We start from the raw sequence: 24,060 nt of genomic DNA on the forward strand, positions 1-24,060 counted from the left end.
CTTCTCATGAGGATTTCCCAGGTGGTGTTAGTGGTAAAGAACCCACCTGCCAATGGAGGAGACATAAGAGATGTGGGTTCGATCCCTGGGTTGCAGAGAGCCCCTGGAGAAGGGCATGGCAACCTACTCCAGTATTCTTGCCTGGAGAATTCCATGGACAGAGGAGCCTGGCGGGCTATAGTCCATAGGGTCACACAGAGTCAGACACAACTGAAGCACCTGAGCAGGCATGCAATCTTCTCATACCTCTTTTAAATAATATCTACTTTTCTATACACAATCAGGTCATTTTAGAATTTTCTCCTTATTCAAGGTACTTGGTCTCTTTTAATAAAAATTAAAACTTTATGTGAAGGTAAAAAGGGAGCTTTTTCTTCAAAGAAGAAAGAAAAATGGCTTAAGGCTTCAAATGCAACAGGACTTTGTGTGACCTCTGTTCTTTTTCCTAAGTCATTTACCTTTTTTGTTGTTTTGTTGTTAATACAGGAACGAAAATTTACTATGCAAGTAAGTGAGCTGGAGGGACAGTTCCATCAAAAGGCCAAAGAAATTGGCATGATTCAGACAGAGCTCAAAACAATAAAACAATTCCAGAAGAGAAAAATCCAAGTGGAGAAAGAATTAGATGATGTAAGTTTCTTTCATTCTTTCTTTCTTTAAAAAGAAGACATTAGAATTAACTATTTATGTCTGCAAAGGCCTTCATAGACATTGACTCCTGTGAGATGGTAAAGGATTCCCTTTGACATTCTAGAGATTATCTGAGAAAAACAGGGAAGATATATCAGTGTAGGACTGAATGCAGAAAGTCTTAATAGACTTTTGTTTTTTTAAGCATTGATTTCTTTGTGAATTCACCAGATCTTAGGCAATACACCCTCTTGCATTTATCACCAGTTAAACCTTTGGAATTACTACGGCTGTAGAAAACAGTAGTGGCAAAGTAGCAAAGTCCTAAAAGAAAATATATATAGACTGATGAATGATAACTTCAGAAAATTTTAAGACACACTGGGTAGGGGTGGATGGAGTGAGGAAACCTGAGTACTTTCAGAAAGTTTCTCTGACATTGCATACTCTTTCTGTTCCCTCAGTTCAGAATATAGTTTTATTGCATTAATGACAATGCAATAAATGGCATAGATGAGGGCTGGACACAAGTAGCTGAAATCAGCTTTGAGGTTTGGGCAAGTTACCTTCTCTATACTTAGGTTTCCTCATCTGTAAAAATTGGGGGTGGTAAGAGTTACTGGCTCATAGCATTGTTGTAAGGATTAAATGAGTTCATATATGTAAAGTGAAGTCGGTCAGTCATGTCTGACTCTTTGCAACCCTATGGACTGTTCCTCCACCCATGGGATTTTCCAGGCAAGACTACCGGAGTGGGTTGCATTTCCTTCTCCAGAGGATCTTCCCGACCCAGGGATCAAACCTAGGTCTCCCGCACTGCAGGCAGACTTTTTACTGTCTGAGCCACCAGTGCTTAAAATAGTATATGTCACATGGAATTAACAGTGGTGTGTAGCTCTTTGCAAAAAAAAAAAAAATTCTTATTTGTAACATTTACTGATTTCCTTGGTTATAAATACTTATACTATGGCCAATTTCAACAAAGCCACAATGCGGCCAAAAAAAAAAAAAAAAGAAAAAAACTGAACTCAGAGTGGTTACTTGTGCTGGAGGGGAGGGGAAGGAGAAATGGGGAGATGTTGGTCAAAGGGTACAAACTTTCAGTTATAAGATTGACAAGTTTTTAGGAATCTAAAGTATAATATATTGACCCTAACTAATAATACTGTATTATATACTTGAAACTTTCTAAGAGAGTAGATCTTAAGAATTCTCACCACAAAAAAAGTACTGGTAGTATTGTGACATGATGGAGGTGTTAACTAATGCTACAGTAGTATTCATTTTGCAATATAGTGTATCAAATTAGCAGATTGTACAGCTTAAATGTACATACTGTTTATATGTCAATTATATTTAAATTAAGCTATAAAAAAGAAAAAAATTAAAAAGATTAGCAAAAAAGTGATTTTTTGTGTGTTTCCATGTCTGCCTGCAATGCGGGAGACCTGGGTTTGATCCCTAGGCTGGGAAGATCCCCTGGAGAAAGGCATGGCAACCCACTCCAGTATTCTTGCCTGGAGAATCCCCATGGACAGAGGAGCCTGGCCGGCTATAGTCCATGGGGTCAAAAAGCGTCAGGCATGACTGAGCGAATAAGCACAGCACATAGTATTTTGTATTTCTTTTATACCACTTAGTCCAATCTATCTTGATATTATAGTTATCATTTGTCTTATCTCCCCTGCTAGATGGTAAATTTTTTGAGGCATGAACAGTACTGTGCTTTGTATTTATTGAAGTACAAGATACAGAGTAATGCTCAATAAATCTATGTTGAATACTAAGTGGGTCTTTCATTTAAAATGTAATTGAAGAAATACCAAGTTTTCTACTAACTAGATGGGAAGAATCCTTTCACAATGTATATGTATATCAAATCATTGTGCTGTATACTTGAAATAGCATACATTTGTCAACAATGGGTTAGGAAGATCCCCTGGAGAAGAGAAAGGCTACCCACTCCAGTATTCTGGCCTGGAGAATTTCATGGACTGTATAGTCCACTTGCAAAAAGTCAGACACTACTGAGCGACTTTCATTCACTCACTCCTCGATAAAGCTGCAAAGTTTTCTAGAAAGAATATCTAGTTTTATAAAATCGAACCAAGTTAAGTTCCTTAACTTTTCAGGAACTCTCAAAATAGCCATCCTGAAGTGTAGGTATACATTCTGAATCAAAGTGAATGAAGAACTAGTTGTTCATATTCGATTGGGCCTTGGTGTGAATTTTTTTTTTTTTTAAAGAACAATGTTGCCACCTAGTGGAGAAATGGATTTTGGACCTTTCGAAAGAGGGTTGGTGGGCCAGGAAAACTTAAAATTCAAAAATAAAAGATCCTTGCTAATGTGAATCATAAGGTGGTTCTGTGGAATCCCAAATATGGAAGAATTAAGGCAGGTGTGGGGCTCACGACTCAAGGGAAGAAAATTATACTGTGCATATACGATTCAATATACACATTTAAAAGAGGCTAATTAACTTTAGATTGCCAAATGTATTCAAAGCATAAATTTAAAGAAAAAGTAATTTCCATCTACCTGATTAACAAAAGGAGCATTAACCTTATTTCTTCACTTACATATTGTGAACATTTTTCAATGCTATTATGCATTTTTCTATAACACCTTTTGACTGGATGCATGGATTTCCATTGGGTAGATATACCATGATTTATCAATTGGTTCCTTGTTGGACATTTGGATTGTTTTTCTAATTTTTCACTATTATAAACCAAGGAACATCTGAATAACAAAGTATTTTTCTATATTTTTAATTGGTTTTTAGGATAACTTCTTGGAAGTTACAGTGAAATTTATAGATTAAATTACAACATGAATTTTAAGGTTTTTGATATGCATTGCCTAATCATCTTTCAAAAGATTTCTTTATTAATTTATAGATTTGGGGGGAGTCCAATGGCAAATGAAAGGTTTACTGCACCCTACCCTACTTAGATAGTAGACTTCTCCACACATTTATATATTGACAGTAATTCTGAAAGTCTTTCACAGTATGAGGCCTTTTATAAATGTATAAAAAATACAAGAAGAAAGAAGAATATCTGAAAGATCATATGATATGGATCAAATGGAGATTTAATACTGTTACGACAGAGATCATAGTAAGGAAAATTGTTAAGTATAAGGAAGGACAATATTAGAAACAATAATAATGATTCTCTGAAAACCCACAAGACCTCCTAGAACTAACACCAAAAAAAGATGTCCTTTTCATCCTAGGGAACTGGAATGCAAAAGTAGGAAGTCAAGAGATTCCCAGAGTAACAGGCAAGTTTGGCCTTGGAGTACAAAGTGAAGTAGGGCAAAGGCTAACAGAGTTTTGCCAAGAGAACACACTGGTCATAGCAAACACCCTCTTCCAACAACACAAGAGACGACTCTACACATGGACATCACCAGATGGTTAATACTGAAATCTGATTGATTACATTCTTTGTAGCTGAAGATGGAGAAGCTCTGTACAGTCAGGAAAAACAAGACCTGGAGCTGACTGTGGCTCAGATCATCAGCTCTTTATTGTAAAATTCAGACTCAAATTGAAGAAAGTAGGGAAAACCACTAGGCCATTCAGGTACGACCTAAATCAAATCCCTTATGATTATATAGGAGGTGATGAATAGATTAAAGGGACCAGATCTGATAGACATAGAGTGCCTGAAGAACTATGGACAGAGGTTTGTAACATTATACAGGAGGTGGTGACCAAAACCATCCCCAAAAAGAAATGCAAGAAGGTAAGGTGTTTGTCTGAGGAGGCCTTACAAATAGCTGAGATAAGAGAAGTGAAAGACAAAGGAGAAAGGGAAAAATATACCCAACTGAATGCAGAGTTCCAGAGAATAGCAAGGAGAGATTAAAATAAGCTGTCTTAAGTGAACAATGCAAAGAAATAGAGGAAAACAATAGAATGGAAAGACTAGAGGTCTCTAAGAAAATTGGAGGTATCAAGGGAACATTTTATTCAAAGATAGGCATAGTAAAGGACAAAAACAGCAAGGACCTAACAGAAGCAGAAGAGATTAAGAAGAGGTGGCAAGAATACACAGAACTATACAAAAAAGCTCTTAATGACCTAGATAACCATTATGGTAGGTCACTGACCTAGAACCAAACATCCTGGAGTGTGAAGTCAAGTGGGCCTTAAGAAGCATCACTAAGAACAAAGCTAGTGGAGGTGATGAAATTCCAGCTGAGTTACTGTCACCCTGCTTTTTTAACTTATATGCAGAGTATTTCATATGAAATGCTGGGCTGGATGACTCACAAGCTGGAATCAAGATTTCCGGGACAAATATCAATAACCTCAGATATGCAGATGATACCACTTTAATAGCAGAAAGTGAGGAGGAACTAAAGAGCCTCTTGATGAAGGCGAAAGAGGAGAATAAAAATGCTGGCTTAAAACTCTACATTCAAAAAACGAAGATCATGGCACCCAGTCCCATCACTTCATGGCAAATAGATGGGGAAAAAGTGGAAACAGTGTCAGATTTCATTTCTTGGGCTCCAGAATCACTGTGGACGGGGACTGCAGCCACAAAATTAAAAGATGCTTGTTCCTTGGAGGAAAAGCTGTGACAAACACAGACAATATATTGAAAAGCAGAGACGTCACTTTGCCGACAAAGGTCTGTTTAGTCAAAGCTTTGGTTTTTCCAGTGGTCATGTACAGATGTGAGGGTTGGACCATAAAGAAGGCTGAGTGCAGAAGAACTGATGCTTTCAAACTGTGGTACTGGAGAAGACTCTTGAGAGTCCCTTGGACAGCAAGGAGATCAAACCAGTCAATCCTAAAAGAAATCAACCCTGAATATTCATTGGAAGGACTGATGCTGAAGCTTAAGCTCCAATACTTTGGTCACCTGATGCAAAGAGCGTACCAGTTGGAAGAGATTCAGATGCTGGGAAAGACTGAGGGCAAGAGCAGAAGGGGGCGACAGAGGATGAGATGGATATGGATAGTATCACTGCCTCAATGGACATGAGTTTGAGCAAGCTATGGGAGATGGTGAAGGACAGTGAAGCTGCAGTTCATGGGGTCGCAAAGAGTCAAACACAACTTAGTGATGAACAACAACAACTAACCTCTGTATTAAATGATTATTACTATTCTAAGTATTTTATGTGTATTATTTGTTATTTAATCCTTGCCATGTCTCTATGAGATAGCTTCTATTATTATCTTTCTACCCTGGAGACCTGAGACTTAGAGAAGATAATGATTTGCTAGAACAGCTGGTGAGAGAGGTAACAGTTGAACCTTGGGTCTGTCTGATGGAAAGTCCTTCTCTATTGCTTTTTTTTGTGGCATGAATGTTAGATTGAGCATACCTATTTCATCTGATTGGTTCTTACCAATAAATATAGCCTTCAGAATCAGGGTTATTTAGCTCAATTTTTTTTTTCTTTTGCCTAGAAGAATTTTCTGTTCTTTTTAGTCTATGTAGTTTTAGAGGATAGAAGGATCCATCTATGAGAATCATAGGGAGATACTTTTTATATTTATACTAGAAAGAATTTTCTAAAAATGAGAACTCTTAAAGGGCAGCCTAGGAAATTAATGTGATTTGAATTATTGGTACTTCTGTCTCTAGATATTTTTCTCATAGTAAAGATTCCTGTTAAGTGGGAGATTTGTATAGTCTGACTCCTAAGATTCCTTCCAACTCTGAAAATTATGATTCTGTGAGTTCATGTGTTTAAAATGAAGATATTTGGTGGGGATGAGTATTATAATAACTTATTTGAATGTTCTGAGAACTGTTATTCATGAAAAGCTTTTTAGAAACTCAGTACTAATCTTGTAAGTGAAAGTGTAAGTCGCCTAGTCGTGTCCGACTCTTTGCAACCCCATGGACTATACAGTCCATGGAATTCTCCAGGCCTGAATACCGGAGTGGGTATAGCCTTTTCCTTCTCCAGGGGATCTTCCCAATATATAAATATTTATGAGAAATATGGTACTCGGAGGGAGGGCATGAGGTTTTTCTGTGTGTTAAGATTAAGAGGTAATGTGTGACAGAGAATGTTTCTTGATTGAGAATGTTCCAGGGATATGCCCCAATCTGGGGCTTCCCAGGTGGCTCAGTGGTAAAGAAGATACCTGCCAATGCAGGAGATGCAGAAGTGGGTTCAATCCCTGGGTTGGGAAGATCCCTTGGAGAAGGAAATGGCAACCCCCTCCAGTATTCTGGCCTGGAGAATCCTGTGGACAGTGGAGCCTGGTGGGCTACAGTCCAAGTGGTCGCATAGTCAGACGCGACTGAGCAGCAGCCACAGCATACCCCAATCCACCCCATTTCCTACTGACCAGTCTTTGTTTTTTTTGGTTATTTTAATTTTAGCTAAAGGAGGATTTAAGGAACACAGAGCGGAAACATCAGGAGACACTTAGAAGACTGGAAGGCAAGTTTTTTGAAGAAAAGGTACAACATATTTGCATTAATTAGTAAATATTGTGTGTACTAGAACAAAATAAGTGTATTTATATGTATTCTGAGGCATAACTTTTCATTTGGGCATTTTATTATAAGAAGATTATCTACCGCAGATTATCTCAGCCTTAGTTAGACATTCTTGAAATCTTCAAGAGGGACTGTCATCTGAGCAAGGAAGACTTCAGGACACAGTGCCCCTCACCCCAGCTTGGTGTCCCCTGGTGGAACTAAGGCTGCAGGTGCCACTTTCCGTGGGGAGGTGGGCTTGGAGAGGTTCCTGTGGCTCATGTGAAGGCCTCCCTTGGTCACGTTAACTAAGGATGTTAATAAAAGGGGCTCAGAAGTATTCTTTAGCATCACAAGTTTCCACATTTCTCTGTGCATCTAGAGTTAATTCTCCACATTATGAGAAGTGCTTTGGAACACTTCTCCTCTACAGAATCTTCTGAGTCCCCATGGTTTTTCTTTAATTCTTTTAATTTTTTAATTTTTCATCCTTAGGAAAGAATTAAATAGATTTTTTCACAAATTGCTGGGCATGTAGGGAAGTGAGGGTGAGGCAAATAAGTACTCATGTCAGGTTTATATAAAAGGATTTGCTTTAAAAAGTGGCTCTCAGTTTCTGGTTTGTGTACTGAATAACCTGGGAGTGGGATAGAAGCATAATCTAGATATAACTGTATTAAAAGAGCCTATTTTCTTTTAGCATAGACTAGAAAAAGAGGCTGAAAAGAAGATAATAATGCTGGCAGACAGAGCCCACCATGAAGCTGTTGTGTAAGAGACCACTGCCTCCTTTTTCTTTCTAGTAGCCTCTCTCACCTCTTTGCTAGTCTTTTTTGTTCTTATTATGTTTTCTACTCTCTTCTCTCCAGGTTTGCTCCCTTCATATTTTCTAGTTTACTTTCCTTCTCTCTGTGTCTCCACCCCTTTTCCTCCCATCCTCTTTGTAGCAGCAGAGTGTGGGGGAGAAAACTTGGGCTTTGAAGTTACACTTTAGTTCTCAACATGTATACTAATTGACTGTAGGAAGATTTCTTAAATTTTTTGAAATTTCTTCATCTAAAAATGGTATTAATAATGCCAACTGTGCATGGTTATCATGAGGTATATTAGTGGATATTAATAGTTATATATAATATATTATAATAGTGGATATTAATAATTAGTGGATAGGTATATTAGTTATATAAGTAACTGTGTTGTGTTAATGCATAAACTAGGTCTTAATGTGTTAATGTGTTCAGTCGCTCAGTTGTGTCCGATTCTTTACAACCCCATGAACTATAGCCAGCCAGGCTCCTCTTTCCAAGGAATTTTCCAGGCACAACTACTGGAGTGGGTTGCCATTTCCTACTCCAGGGGATCTTCCTGACCCAGGGATCAAACCTGAGTCTCTTGTGTCTCCTGCATTGGCAGGCAGATTCTTTGCCACTGTGCCACCTGGGAAGCCCCCCAGGTTTCAATGGTTTATTTCTAATCTAATGTGGGTCTGACAACTGTACTCCAGGGGTGGTTCAGGAGCCTGGGCTGCTTCCATTTTGTTCTTTATGTCCAGTCACATGGACAAAGAGAGAGTATGGGAAACACATACCTGCCCTTAACTGCCTTGGACTGGAAGTAACATATCACTCTTTACTTTTCCATTGGTGAGAACTTAGTTTTAAGACCCCCACCCAAGTATAGAGTACCCACCATAAGCTAAATAAGTGTTGGTCATTATTATTTATTATTATTATTTTTTGTTGCCCACGTGCCTTACAGGATCTTAGTTCCCTGACCAGGGAGTGAACCTGGGCCATGGCAGTGAAAGCTCTGAGTTCTAATCACTGAACTGCTAGGGAATTCCCAATGATCATTACTATTAATGTTAGGGGATAAAGTAGTCACTGATCTACTTTGGTAATATTTAAAACTTAGGTCTGTGTTTTGGGGTCTTTTAGGCAATTGAACAACGCTGGAAGAAGTGTTTTTAAAGAGAATATTTATCTCCAGAAAGCTCTCGCATACCATCTGAAGGAAGCTGATGCTCTACAAAAAAACTCCCAGAAGTTGCAAGAGACTCAGACTTTCCTTTCACAGCAAAAGGTTCCCATTCTCATTTAAACTTTCTTGTTTGTTTTCAACTTGTTTGTTTGGTGAATAGTGAGAACTGAGTATAGTAATGATATATAAGGACAATAGGGCCATTTTTCTTCTGTCTGGTTGATGTATTTTTCTTACCTGAGAAGTTAATTACTGAATAATTTATAAGAAACTTTAGATTTGGCTTTATAAAGAATATCTCTGAAACATAAATGTAACTCCTGTGCTCTAATACATTTGTATTCATTTTATGTTGCTTAGAGTTGGTCCCTGAATCACTTAGGAATAGGTTCTCAGCTGTGACTACAGTGGTTTCCCCATGTAAGGGTGTATTCTCTCCCTAAAGGAAGTCTGGAGGTAAGCAGTCCAGAGCTGGAATGCCACAAAGTTAGCAGACACTTGGGTTCCTTAACTTTGTTCTGCAGCACGTGGCTTATCTCCACAGAGTCACCCCATGGCCCCCAACAGCTGCTGGAGCTCTCACAACAGGAAGGGAGAAGAACAAGAAGGAAGACAGTATGCTCCTCCCTTCAGAGGTCTTCCTGAAAGTGCTATATACATTTCCACTTGCAGCGAAATGTTTCATCAGAGCTTAGTCACATGGCTTTGCTGAACTACTAGGGAAACTGGGAGTTTTCATCTGCGCTTAGTGCTTTTCTGAATAAAATTAGGGCTTTATTATGAAGTATAAAGTGGAAAATGGACACTGGGACAGGCAACTAGCAGATTGCCACAGTTGGCAGTATGTAGTTGTTAAATTACTATAGTAATTTTACTGTATAGTCTTATTGGGATATTCTTTTGATAATATAAAATACTGAAGCTTTCATAATTTTAGAAGAAGGAAAATGCCTTGATTAGTAAAATTTGTGGTCTTTGTTAAGTCCAGAAAAGGACTCTTGATGTTTCTTACTCTTTATGCACAGAAGAGCAAAAATATCACCATTGCAACCTGGCCTCAAACTCAAACCTCTTAAAGTAATGGAAATTAGTGAGTAAATTTTACGTCTGAAATTAATTAAAAAAAAAACTCACACCTCCCTCATCTTTCTGTTTTAGGAGATCAATGATCTATTGGTTAAAGAAAAGATAATGCAACTTACCCAGCAGAAATTACAAATCCAAACTCTTCAGAAGAAGGTAGTAAGCCTGGAGAATGCTCTGGTTTGCATGACCAAAGAGTTTGAGACTGAAGTTTTAAAACTGCAGCAACAGGCAATGGTAGAGAACCAAGCAGGTCAGGTTGAAATTTTCAAGCTGCAGCAACTTCTTCAGATGAAGGACAAGGAAATGAATCGAATAAAGAAGCTGGCCAAGAACATACTAGATGAGAGAACAGAAGTGGAAAGATTCTTTTTAGATGCTCTACACCAAGTAAAGAAACAGATCCTATTTAGCAGAAAGCATTATAAACAGGTAGCACAAACTGCTTTCAATCTTAAAATGAGAGAGGCATGTGTAGGAAGAATGGAATATCCCAAAATCCGAACGTTTGATGGCAGAGAACATAGCACCAATAGCGTGAATCAGGATCTTATGGAGGCTGATAAATGGTACTAATGATGCTTTAATATTTTGTCTTTTGTACTTCTTTTTTTTTTTTTTTGCTCTTTAGAGAAATAAAAATCCTGACAAGTTCAGTTTGACAGTATCTAAGTATTAAATAGATTACTCAGTAAGTTACTTGAGAAGAGAAACTGTCTTACTCATCTTTGTAACCCCATGCTTAGCATAATGTGTGGGGTCTTCTTAGTAGATTGTCTCTCTGTTTTGTATGACAGAGACTTGTCAGAGGGATTGTTTGTTCCATTTTGAATGTCACTGTAATATCTTTTAACACGTTCCTTTCTTCCATTTCCTGTAAATTTGTTTCAAAGGTTTGATTAGATTCAGGTTAAACATTTTTGATAAACATACTTTCACAAATATTTTGTAATATTCCCCTTACTATTCTGAGATGAAATTCATAGGTAATAATATCTAACCAAACCTCTAATTTAAAAAATCAACATAACTCTGTCATAACCGAAAGTCCCTACAAGTGTCTAAAGTACACTGAAGAGATCTGCTGCCACCATGATGAAGGCAGACAGTTGCAGACTATATACCCCTGGAGAAGGAAATGGCAACCCGTTCTAGTATTCTTGCCTGGAGAATTCCATGGACAGAGGAGCTTGGCGGGCTATAGTCCATAGGGCCACAAAGAGTTGGACATGACTGAGTGACTAACACGCACAGGCTATATACAATAATTAATTATTTCCTGTTAGCATGAATATCTGTTTGAATACTTTCACCCTATAAACCATGGATTATAGTACATTTTAAATATTACTCTGAAAAAATTGTTTTATATCCCTATGCAATTAGATTCTTCAAGGGCCTTAAGAAATTTTAAAAAATCCCTACTACCATGCACTTAGTATCTTATTAAGAGGGGCTTCCAAATGTATTTTCTGTTTTAAATTATTTTTTAATGGGCTAATATGAAAGTTCTTTTAAATTATATAGCTGTTGGGAAGGTTGAACATGGCCAGTTACTCTTCTTCAAAAATGTCCATACTATAATTTTTTTATCTTCTTGCCATATTTGGAAGTCTATTAATAACACTATTACTCTATTATAATAATAGACTTATTATAATAACTACTACCAGAGGTTCACTGTAATTTTTTCTATTTTTTTAAATATATCAAGCAAGTTGAGTCCCCACCATATATAAGGCAGTTTCTTTTCATTTTTTAAATCTACTGTATATTAAGTGGTATATAAGTTTTCAGAGGAAGGTACATAAAATGACTCTCCACATTATTATTGCAGAAACTGGACTCTTCCTATTCTGCCTTCTGAGCAATTAATCACCTTAACCCTAGTGTTCTATTGCATCTACCAGGAAAGCAGAAATTGTAGTTAAAATATTACAGTATCTGCTGAAGAGGCAGATTGGGAAGGACAAAGTATATGGTGATCACAAGGCAAAATCTAAACTAACCCAATTGACATATATGCAAATGTTTTTTACATTCTACATCTATACTGTATCTATATGTTAGCCAACTTTTGTAAATAGCAAGTAGACTATAAATCCTTTAGAAAAGTTATGGTATAGATAAATACCTGCCTGGAAAGCTTAGCTATACCCTTATTTGGAGGTAAGAAGTAAACTAGATAAGTTACATGTTATTTTATATATTTACCTCTCATCACTCTATTTTCATAGCAAAATATCTAATACTAAAGACATGCTAAAAGGAATTTATCCGTAATTGCACCAAACAACTATTTTTTCTTACTTCTTTTGTCTTTGTGGATACATAATTATCTGGATACATAATTTTGCCTCACAACTTTCTATTCTGTTTATTTGCTTAACCTTTGGGCACAGATTTTTTTCATGTTGTTACAGTTTTTATTTCATTTTAATTACTATGTAAAACTTCAAATTGGCTAGCATGCTAAGTCACTTCAGTCGTGTCCGACTCTGTGTGACCCCATAGGTGGCAGCCCACCAGGCTCCCCCATCTCTGGGATTCTCCAGGCAAGAATACTGGAGTGGGTTGCCATTTCCTTCTCCAATGCATGAAAGTGAAAAGTGAAAAGTGAAAGTGAAGTCGCTCAGTTGTGTCCGACTGTTCGAGACCCCATGGACTGCAGCCTACCAGGCTCCTCTGTCCATGGGAGTTTCCAGGCAGGAGTACTGGAGTGGGGTGCCATCGCCTCCTCCGAGACATAGTTTGCTTTGTAGTCATTACATTTGGAAACATCGTAATATTCAGTTATGATTTGGAAATGTTCTTTTTTCATGTTTACATATTTTATATATTTTTTAAAAAGAGATGCTTCCTTTGATCATACTTTTTTCCATTTTTTTCTTTGAAATTCTTTAGGACAGATATTCAAGGAAATGTGGATATTGGAGATTTGACCTGGGAGCAGAAGGAGAAAGTCTTGAGACTGCTCTTTGCAAAAATGAATGGCTTTGTTCCTAGGTAACTCCCTATTTCAGTAGTGAAATACTAGTTTTCTATCAAACCTAGAAACCATATAGAAACAGTGAATATATTCTTATTTAGAATTAAGAGAATGGGAAACAAGCAGAAAATAAAACAAGGTCATATTGCATAGCTACTGCAATTCCCAGAGATAAAGAATGGGAGATGTATAAGTGAACACCAAAATGAAAGAGGAATTAGAATTAAAGGGGAGAGAAAAACTGATTAATCTTAGGTGTTTAAGCTAATGCTTCCTAAGAAGGTATAACATTGCTCAGCTGAATGAGTGGTAACTAAAGAGAAGCATAGCAATTGTTAAGATTCTATTGGTCTGCAAAGATAAGTAAATGATTACAAAGCTGAATAGTAACCATGGGACTCTTTAATATTAAAAAAAAAAAAAAAAAAAAAGACCTAGAAAGGAAAACAGAAAACCACAGTTACTCCAAATAATTATTTTTAATGATTAGTTTTACTCTTTCTTCACCATGTTTTATCAGTGACTGTAACCCTGGTAATGAACTATAAAGTCGCTAAAATAAATCAACCACTTATCAAGTGATTGTTAAATGCTTGGCACCATGGTACTGTAGGGATTCAAAAGAATTAAAGGACATTGCCTTTGATTTCAAGAGCTTACAGTTTGATTTCCCAAACAAAACCAAGCGTAACAAGGAAAATTAGGTGGCACAATAAAGTGTAATTGGAGTGCAGGCAATTTGTCAGTGGGCTGGAGTAGTCAGGGAAGACTGAGAGGGCAAATTTGTGGGTGCCTTATAGGATAGTGGTAAAGAGTGAGGAGGGTAGAGAGAGTGAGGAGGGTACATCAGGCTAGGAATTTGTAGACACCATGAGAAAAAGCCCAGAGGGAAGACTGGGTGGAGGGTATTTCAGTTCAGTAGCTCAGTCTGATTCTTTGTGATCCCATGGACTGCAGCATGCCAGGCCTCCCTGTCCATCACCAACTCCCAGAGTTTGCTCAAACTCATGTCCATTGAGTTGGTGATGCCATCCAACCATCTCATCCTCTGTCATCCCCTTCTTCTCCTGCTTTCAATCTTTTCCAGCATCAGGGTCTTTTCCAATGAGTCAGTTGTTCACATCATGTGGCCAAAGTATTGGAGCTTCAGCTTCAACATCAGTCCTTCCAATGAATATTCAGGGCTGACTTCCTTTAGGATGGACTGGTTGGATCCCCTTGCAGTCCAAGGGACTCTCAAGAGTCTTCTCCAACACTACAGTTCAAAAGCATCAATTCTTCAGTGCTCAGCTTTCTTTATGATCCAACTGTCACCTCCATACATGACTACTGGAAAAACCATAGCCTTGACTATACGGACCTTTGTCTGGAGGGTATTTAGGCAACACTAAGGAGAAATTTCCTGGCTTGAGGAAATTTGGTGATGATAAAGAGTAATTCAGTTCAGTCACTCAGTCATGTCCAACTATTTGCAATCCCATGGACCACAGCATGCCAGGCCTTCCTGTCCATCACCAATTCCTGGAGCTTGCTCAAACTCATGTCCATTGAGTCGGTGATGCCATGCAACCATCTCATCCACTGTCATCCCCTTCTCCTCCTGCCTTCAATCTTTCTCAGCATCAAGGTCTTTTCAAATTAGTCCACTCTTTGCATCAGGTGACAAAAGTATTGGAGTTTCAGCTTCAACATCAGTCCTTCCAGTGAACACCCAGGACTGATCTCCTTTAGCATGGACTGGTTGGATCTCCTTGCAGTCCAAGGGACTCTCAAGAGTCTTCTCCAGCATCACAGTTCAAAAGCATCAATTGTTTGGCACTCAGCTTTCTTTATAGTCCAACTCTCACATCCATACATGACTACTGGAAAAACCCTAGCCTTGACTAGATGGACCTTTGTTGGCAAAGTAATGTCTCTGCTTTTTAATATGCTGTCTAGGTTGGTCATAACTTTCCTTCCAAGGAGTAAGCGTCTTAATTTCATGACTGCAGTCACCATCTGCAGTGATTTTGGAGCCCAGAAAAATAAAGTCTGACACTATTTCCACTGTTTCCCCATCCATTTGCCATGCAGTGATGGGATGGGATGCCATGATCTTAGTTTTCTGAATGTTGAGCTTTAAGCCAACTTTTTCACTCTCCTCTTTCACTTTCATCAAGAGGCTTTTGAGTTCCTCTTCACTTTCTGCCATAAGGGTGGTATCATCTGCATATCTGAGGTTATTGATATTTCTCCCGGCAATCTTGATTCCAGCTTGTGCTTCTTTCAGCCCAGCATTTCTCATGATGTACTCTGCATATAAGTTAAATAAGCAGGGTGACAATATACAGCCTTGACGTACTCCTTTTCCTATTTGGAACCAGTCTGTTGTTCCATGTCCAGTCCTAACTGTTGCTTCCTGACCTGCATACAGATTTCTCAAGAGGCAGGTCAGGTGGTCTGGTATTCCCATCTCTTTCAGAATTTTCCACAGTTTGTTGTGATCCACACAGTCAAAGGCTTTGGCATAGTCAATAAAGCAGACATAGATGTTTTTCTGGAACTCTCTTGCTTTTTCGATGATCCAGTGAATGCTGGCAATTTGATCTCTGGTTCCTCTGCCTTTTCTAAAACCAGCTTGAACATCTAGAAGTTCATGGTTCATGTATTGCTGAAGCCTGGCTTGGAGAATTTTGAGCATTACTTTACTAGCATGTGAGATGAGTGCAATTGTGGGGTAGTTTGAGCATTCTTTGTCATTGCCTTTCTTTGGGATTGGAATGAAAACTGAACTTTTCCAGTCCTGTGGCCACTGCTGAGTTTTCCAAATTTGCTGGCATATTGAGTGCAGCACTTTCACAGCATCATCCTTCAGGATTTGAAATAGCTCAACTGGAATTCCATCACCTCCACTAGCTTTGTTCATAGTGATGCTTCCTACGGCCCACTTGACTTCACATTCCAGGATGTCTGGCTCTAGGTAAGTGATCACGCCATCGTGATTATCTGGGTCATGAAGATCTTTTTTGTACAGTTCTTCTGTGTTTTCTTGCCACCTCTTCTTAATATCTTCTGCTTCTGTTAGGTCCATACCATTTCTGTCCTTATTGAGCCCATCTTTGGATGAAATGTTCCCTTGGTATCTCTAATTTTCTTGAAGGTCGCTAGTCTTTCCCATCCTATTGTTTTCCTGTTTCTTTGCACTGATCACTGAGGAAGGCTTTCTTATCTCTCCTTGCTATTTGGAACTCTGCATTCAAATGGGTATATCTTTCCTTTTCTCCTTTGCTTTTCACTTCTCTTCTTTTCACAGCTATTTGTAAAAGTAATTAGTAATTAGAAATAAAGTTTAATCTATGGGTTGAATTATGATGAACCTTAAAAACCATGCAGAAAATTCTGAACTTTGTAATATAGATTCTGGAGTAATGCAGCATAGTTTTCTTGTCTGCCTTGGAGGAATACAAAGAACAATAGGCCATACTTTTAGATGCTCCTACTGGAAGGGTTTACATCATTGTTCTCAGAGCTGACCTTAACCTAACACAGTGACATGTATGGCAGATTGAAGGACATACATAGAACTGGGATGGGCAGAAGCTGCTGCACAGCTCTGGGCATGTGTGGTGAGGGATTTAAGCAAGAGTGGAGGCAGCTGGAATAAAGAAAAGAAACAGACACACTACGGAAGGAGAAGCAGATCGTGGTGATTAAGAATATAAGGAATATAGAGAAAAAAAAATGTTTAAGATTTTTAGCTTAAGAGGGCTTCCTTGGTGTCTCAGCCAGGAAGATCCCACATGTCTTGGCGCAACTAAGCCCGTGCACCACAACTAGCCTGTGCTCTAGAGCCTGGGAACTGCAACTGCTGAGTCCACGTGCCCCAACTACCAAAGCTGCTGTGCCCTAGAGCCCGTGCTCCACAGTAAGAGAAGCCACTGCAATGAGAGGCCTGCCTACTGCAACTAGAGAGTAACCTCCACTTGCCACAACTAGAGAAAGCCCACACAGCACACCGATGAAGACCAACACAGCCTAAATTAAAAAATGAATTAAAAAAAGATTTTTTGCTTAAGAAATGAAGGTGGTGAGAGGAGGAGCTAAGATGGCGGAGGAGTAGGACGGGGAGAACACTTTCTCCCCCACAAATTCATCAAAAGAACATTTAAACGCCGAGTAAATTCCACAAAACAACTTCTGAAAGCCGGCAGAGGACATCAGGCACCCAGAAAAGCAACCCAAGTCTTCGAAAGGAGGTAGGGAAAAATATAAAAGACAAAAAAAGGGACAAAAGAGGGAGGGACGGAGTTCCGTCCCGGGAAGGGAGTCTTAAAAAGAGAAAAGTTTCCAAACACCAGGAAACCTTCTCACTGCCGAATCTGCGCCGAGCCTTGGAAGCACATAGGGCAACATAACAGGGAGGAAAAATAAATAATTAAAACCCGCACATTGCGAGCCCTACGGTAACTTCCCCAGCGGAGAAGCAGCGCAGACGCCTGCATACGCCATTAGCAAGCGGGGGCTGGGCAGGGAGGCGCGGCGCGGGCTGCAAAGCAAGAATCTGGCCTGAATACCCCGAGCACTATCTGAGCGAAATAATTTGGGCTAGCAAACCAGACTGTGGGATATCTACCACGCGAAAAGCCAGCCCTAACCTATGACACCGCCAGGCCCGCGCACGGAATAAAGGACTGAACAGAGATAGCCGGCGGCAGACCATCCCCTTCCGGTGATAGGCAGCCAGAGCCGGAAGGGACAATCGCAGCCCCAGAGAGACATTATCTATAAAACTGTAAGCAGGCTTCTTTGCTAACTAAAACTTCTTGGAGGTCTGGACGGTCAACATCTGCCTGAGAAGATGTGCCGGTACACAACTAGATAACCGAGCAGCGGGGAGGCGATAAGTCACAGCAATCGGGCGCGCAAAACACCTTATCACCTGAGCTGCTCGGATCTGGGAAGGGCACAAAACGCAGGCCCAACTGAGAGTCTGCGCCTCTGAGGACTACCCGAGTGCCTGAACCTGAGCGGCTTGGACCTGGGAAGTACAGGCAGCCCAGGGCGGGCCGCGGATGGTTCGCGGCAGAGCAACCTAGAGCCTGAGCAGCGTGGGCAGAGAGGCTACACGCGCCATGAACTGGGGGCAGACCCAGTGTGACTGAGGCACTGCGAGCACACGCCAGTGTTATTTGCAGCATCCCTCCCTACCTCCCCTCAGTGCGACTGAACAAGCAAAACAAGTTTCAGGGCAAGACATACCAAGCAAATTCTCCAGCAGCAAGGAACACAGCCCTGAGCTCCAAGATACAGGCAGCCCAAAGTCACCCGAAAACCATAGACATCCCATAACTCATTACTGGACATTTCATTGCACTCCAGAGAGAAGAAATACAGCTCCACTCACCAGAACACCGACACAAGCTTCCCTAACCAAGAAACCTTGACAAGCCACCTGTACAAACCCACACAGAGCGAGGAAACACCACAATAAAGAGAACTCCACAAACTGCCAGAATACAGAAAGGATACCCCAAACTCAGCAATTTAAACAAGATGAAGAGACAGAGGAATACCCAGCAGATAAAGGAACAGGATAAAAGCCCACCAAACCAAACTAAAGAGGAAGAGATAGGGAATCTACCTGATAAAGAATTCCGAATAATGATAGTGAAATTGATCCAAAATCTTGAAATCAAAATGGAATCACAGATAAATAGCTTGGAGACTAAGATCGAGAAGAGGCAAGAAAGGTTTAACAAGGACCTAGAAGAAATAAAAGAGAGTCAATATAAAATGAATAATGCAATAAATGAAATTAAAAACACTCTGGAGGCAACAAATAGTAGAATAACAGAGGCAGAAGATAGGATTAGTGAATTAGAAGATAGAATGGTAGAAATAAATGAATCAGAGAGGATAAAAGAAAAACGAATTAAAAGAAATGAGGACAATCTCAGAGACCTCCAGGACAATATTAAACGCTACAACATTCGAATCATAGGGGTCTCAGAAGAAGAAGACAAAAAGAAAGACCATGAGAAAATACCTGAGGAGATAATAGTTGCAAACTTCCCTAAAATGGGGAAGGAAATAATCACCCAAGTCCAAGAAACCCAGAGAGTCCCAAACAGGATAAACCCAAGGCGAAACACCCCAAGACACGTATTAATCAAATTAACAAAGATCAAACACAAAGAACAAATATTAAAAGCAGCAAGGGAAAAACAACAAATAACACACAAGGGAATTCCCATTAGGATAACAGCTGATCTTTCAATAGAAACTCTTCAAGCCAGGAGGGAATGGCAAGACATACTTAAAGTGATGAAAGAAAATAACCTACAGCCCAGATTATTGTACCCAGCAAGGATCTCATTCAAATATGAAGGAGAAATCAAAAGCTTCTCAGACAAGCAAAAGTTGAGAGAATTCAGCACCACCAAACCAGCTCTCCAACAAATACTAAAGGATATTCTCTAGACAGGAAACACAAAAACAGTGTATAAACTCGAACCCAAAACAATAAAGTAAATGGCAACGGGATCATACTTATCAGTAATTACCTTAAATGTAAATGGGTTGAATGCCCCAACCAAAAGACAAAGACTGGCTGAATGGATACAAAAACAAGACCCCTACATATGTTGTCTACAAGAGACCCACCTCAAAACAGGGGACACATACAGACTGAAAGTGAAGGGCTGGAAAAAGATTTTCCATGCAAATAGGGACCAAAAGAAAGCAGGAGTACCAATACTTATATCAGATAAAATAGACTTTAAAACAAAGGCTGTGAAAAGAGATAAAGATGGTCACTACCTAATGATCAAAGGATCAATCCAAGAAGAAGATATAACAATTATAAATATATATGCACCCAACACGGGAGCGCCGCAATATGTAAGACAAATGCTAACAAGTATGAAAGGAGAAATTAACAATAACACAATACTAGTGGGAGACTTTAATACCCCACTCACACCTATGGATAGATCAACTAAACAGAAAATTAACAAGGAAACACAAACGTTAAACGATACAATAGACCAGTTAGACCTAATTGATATCTATAGGACATTTCATCCCAAAACAATGAATTACACCTTTTTCTCAAGCACACATGGAACCTTCTCCAGGATAGATCACATCCTGGGCCATAAATCTAGCCTTGGTAAATTCAAAAAAATAGAAATCATTCCAAGCATCTTTTCTGACCACAATGCAGTAAGATTAGATCTCAATTACAGGAGAAAAACTATTAAAAATTCCAACATATGGAGGCTGAACAACACCCTGCTGAATAACCAACAAATCACAGAAGAAATCAAAAAAGAAATCAAGATTTGCATAGAAACTAATGAAAATGAAAACACAACAACTCAAAACCTGTGGGACACTTTAAAAGCAGTCCTAAGGGGAAAGTTCATAGCAATACAGGCATACCTAAAGAAACAAGAAAAAAGTCAAATAAATAACCTAACCCTACACCTAAAGCAACTAGAAAAGGAAGAAATGAAGAACCCCAGGGTTAGTAGAAGGAAAGAAATCTTAAAAATTAGGGCAGAAATAAATGCAAAAGAAACAAAAGAGACCATAGCAAAAATCAACAAAGCCAAAAGCTGGTTCTTTGAAAGGATAAATAAAATTGACAAACCATTAGCCAGACTCATCAAGAAACAAAGGGAGAAAAATCAAATCAATAAAATTAGAAATGAAAATGGAGAGATCACAACAGACAACACAGAAATACAAAGGATCATAAGAGACTACTATCAACAATTATATGCCAATAAAATGGACAACGTGGAAGAAATGGACAAATTCTTAGAAAAGTACAACTTTCCAAAGCTGGACCAGGAAGAAATAGAAAATCTTAACAGACCCATCACAAGCATGGAAATTGAAACTGTAATCAAAAATCTTCCAGCAAACAAAAGCTCAGGTCCAGATGGCTTCACAGCTGAATTCTACCAAAAATTTAGAGAAGAGCTAACACCTATCCTGCTCAAACTCTTCCAGAAAATTGCAGAGGAAGGTAAACTTCCAAACTCATTCTATGAGGCCACCATCACCCTAATACCAAAACCTGACAAAGATGCCACAAAAAAAGAAAACTACAGGCCAATATCACTGATGAACATAGATGCAAAAATCCTTAAAATTCTAGCAACCAGAATCCAACAACACATTAAAAAGATCATACACCATGACCAAGTGGGCTTTATCCCAGGGATGCAAGGATTCTTCAATATCCGCAAATCAATCAATGTTATACACCACATTAACAAATTGAAAAACAAAAACCATATGATTATCTCAATAGATGCAGAGAAAGCCTTTGACAAAATTCAACATCCATTTATGACAAGAACTCTCCAGAAAGCAGGAATAGAAGGAACATACCTCAACATAATAAAAGCTATATATGACAAACCCACAGCAAACATTATCCTCAATGGTGAAAAATTGAAAGCATTTCCTCTAAAGTCAGGAACAAGACAAGGGTGCCCACTTTCACCACTACTATTCAACATAGTTTTGGAAGTTTTGGCCACAGCAATCAGAGCAGAAAAAGAAATAAAAGGAATCCAAATTGGAAAAGAAGAAGTAAAACTCTCACTGTTTGCAGATGACATGATCCTCTACATAGAAAACCCTAAAGACTCCACCAGAAAATTACTAGAACTAATCAATGATTATAGTAAAGTTGCAGGATATAAAATCAACACACAAAAATCCCTTGCATTCCTATACACTAATAATGAGAAAACAGAAAGAGAAATTAAGGAAACAATTCCATTCACCATTGCAACAGAAAGAATAAAATACTTAGGAATATATCTACCTAAAGAAACTAAAGACCTATACATAGAAAACTATAAAACACTGGTGAAAGAAATCAAAGAAGACACTAATAGATGGAGAAATATACCATGTTCATGGATTGGAAGAATCAATATAGTGAAAATGAGTATACTACCCAAAGCAATTTATAGATTCAATGCAATCCCTATCAAGCTACCAATGGTATTCTTCACAGAGCTAGAACAAATAATTTCACAATTTGTATGGAAATAAAAAAACCTCGAATAGCCAAAGCTATCTTGAGAAAGAAGAATGGAACTGGTGGAATCAACCTACCTGACTTCAGGCTCTATTACAAAGCCACAGTTATCAAGACAGTATGGTACTGGCACAAAGACAGAAATATTGATCAATGGAACAAAAGAGAAAGCCCAGAGATAAATCCACGCACATATGGACACCTTATCTTTGACAAAGGAGGCAAGAATATACAATGGATTAAAGACAATCTCTTTAACAAGTGGTGCTGGGAAAACTGGTCAACCACTTGTAAAAGAATGAAACTATAACACTTTTTAACACCTTACACAAAAATAAACTCAAAATGGATTAAAGATCTAAACATAAGACCAGAAACTATAAAACTCCTAGAGGAGAACATAGGCAAAACACTCTCCGACATACATCACAGCAGGATCCTCTATGACCCACCTCCCAGAATATTGGAAATAAAAGCAAAAATAAACAAATGGGACCTAATTAAACTTAAAAGCTTCTGCACAACAAAGGAAACTATTAGCAAGGTGAAAAGGCAGCCTTCAGAATGGGAGAAAATAATAGCAAATGAAGCAACGGACAAACAACTAATCTCAAAAATATACAAGCAACTCCTACAGCTCAACTCCAGAAAAATAAATGACCCAATCAAAAAATGGGTCAAAGAACTAAATAGACATTTCTCCAAAGAGGACATACAGATGGCTAACAAGCACATGAAAAGATGCTCAACATCACTCATTATCAGAGAAATGCAAATCAAAACCACTATGAGGTACCGTTTCACGCCAGTCAGAATGGCTGCGATCCAAAAGTCTACAAGCAATAAATGCTGGAGAGGGTGTGGAGAAAAGGGAACTCTCTTACACTGTTGGTGGGAATGCAAACTAGTACAGCCACTATGGAGAACAGTGTGGAGATTCCTTAAAAAACTGAAAATAGAACTGCCTTATGATCCAGCAATCCCACTGCTGGGCATACACACTGAGGAAACCAGAAGGGAAAGAGACACGTGTACCCCAATGTTCATCGCAGCACTGTTTATAATAGCCAGGACATGGAAGCAACCTAGATGCCCATAAGCAGATGAATGGATAAAAAAGCTGTGGTACATATACACAATGGAGTATTACTCAGCCATTAAAAAGAATACATTTGAATCAGTTCTAATGAGATGGATGAAACTGGAACCTATTATACAGAGTGAAGTAAGCCAGAAAGAAAAACACCAATACAGTATACTAACGCATATATAGAATTTAGAAAGATGGTAACAATAACCCTGTGTACGAGACAGCAAAAGAGACACTGATGTATAGATCAGTCTTATGGACTCTGTGGGAGAGGGAGAGGGTGGGGAGATTTGGCAGAATATCATTGAAATATGTATAATATCATGTATGAAACGAGTCGCCAGTCCAGGTTCGATGCACGGTACTGGATGCTTGGGGCTGGTGCACTGGGACGACCCAGAGGGAGGGTAGGGGGGGAGGAGGGAGCAGGGTTCAGGATGGGGAACACGGGTATACCTGTGGCGGATTCATTTCGATATTTGGCAAAACTAATATTGTAAAATTTAAAAATACAATAAAATTAAAAAAAAAAAAAAACACCTAGTAGGGCTATGGAAATGTGAATCTTTTTGCCATTTATTGCCAAAATAATACAGATAATATTTTGTTTTTGTTGTAATAAAGCAACATAAACAGACAAAAAAAGAAATGAAGGTGGTATGAAAGGCAAATGAAAAATATGGAAAACCATACTTTCCATATGAAAAATATAGAAACATTTCCATAAACATTTATGGAGCTATTTAAATTTTTATTTAATCCATCAATTCATTTACCA

The 24,060-nt window shown here is 38.7% G+C and overlaps 1 protein-coding gene across 4 annotated transcripts in view; it reads left to right on the forward strand.

Annotated features, from left to right (window-relative positions):
• The window catches only part of BBOF1 (basal body orientation factor 1), a 48,509-nt gene that overhangs the window by 16,694 nt on the left and 7,755 nt on the right, over positions 1-24,060 (forward strand). For all 4 annotated transcript variants that reach the window (XR_009496243.1, XM_024998139.2, XM_024998137.2 and 1 more), the window contains exons 4-9: positions 487-630; positions 6,999-7,079; positions 7,798-7,868; positions 9,035-9,179; positions 10,236-10,729; positions 13,065-13,166. Coding sequence is in view for 3 of the 4 variants with exons in the window: in XM_024998139.2 (XP_024853907.1) it covers positions 487-630; positions 6,999-7,079; positions 7,798-7,868; positions 9,035-9,179; positions 10,236-10,729; positions 13,065-13,166 (1,037 nt within the window). In the remaining variant the exon portion in view is untranslated. The remainder of the gene's footprint in view (positions 1-486; positions 631-6,998; positions 7,080-7,797; positions 7,869-9,034; positions 9,180-10,235; positions 10,730-13,064; positions 13,167-24,060) is intronic.

Source organism: Bos taurus, chromosome 10 (genome assembly GCF_002263795.3).
Source record: "Bos taurus isolate L1 Dominette 01449 registration number 42190680 breed Hereford chromosome 10, ARS-UCD2.0, whole genome shotgun sequence".
In the NCBI taxonomy this organism is placed as follows: domain Eukaryota; kingdom Metazoa; phylum Chordata; class Mammalia; order Artiodactyla; family Bovidae; genus Bos; species Bos taurus.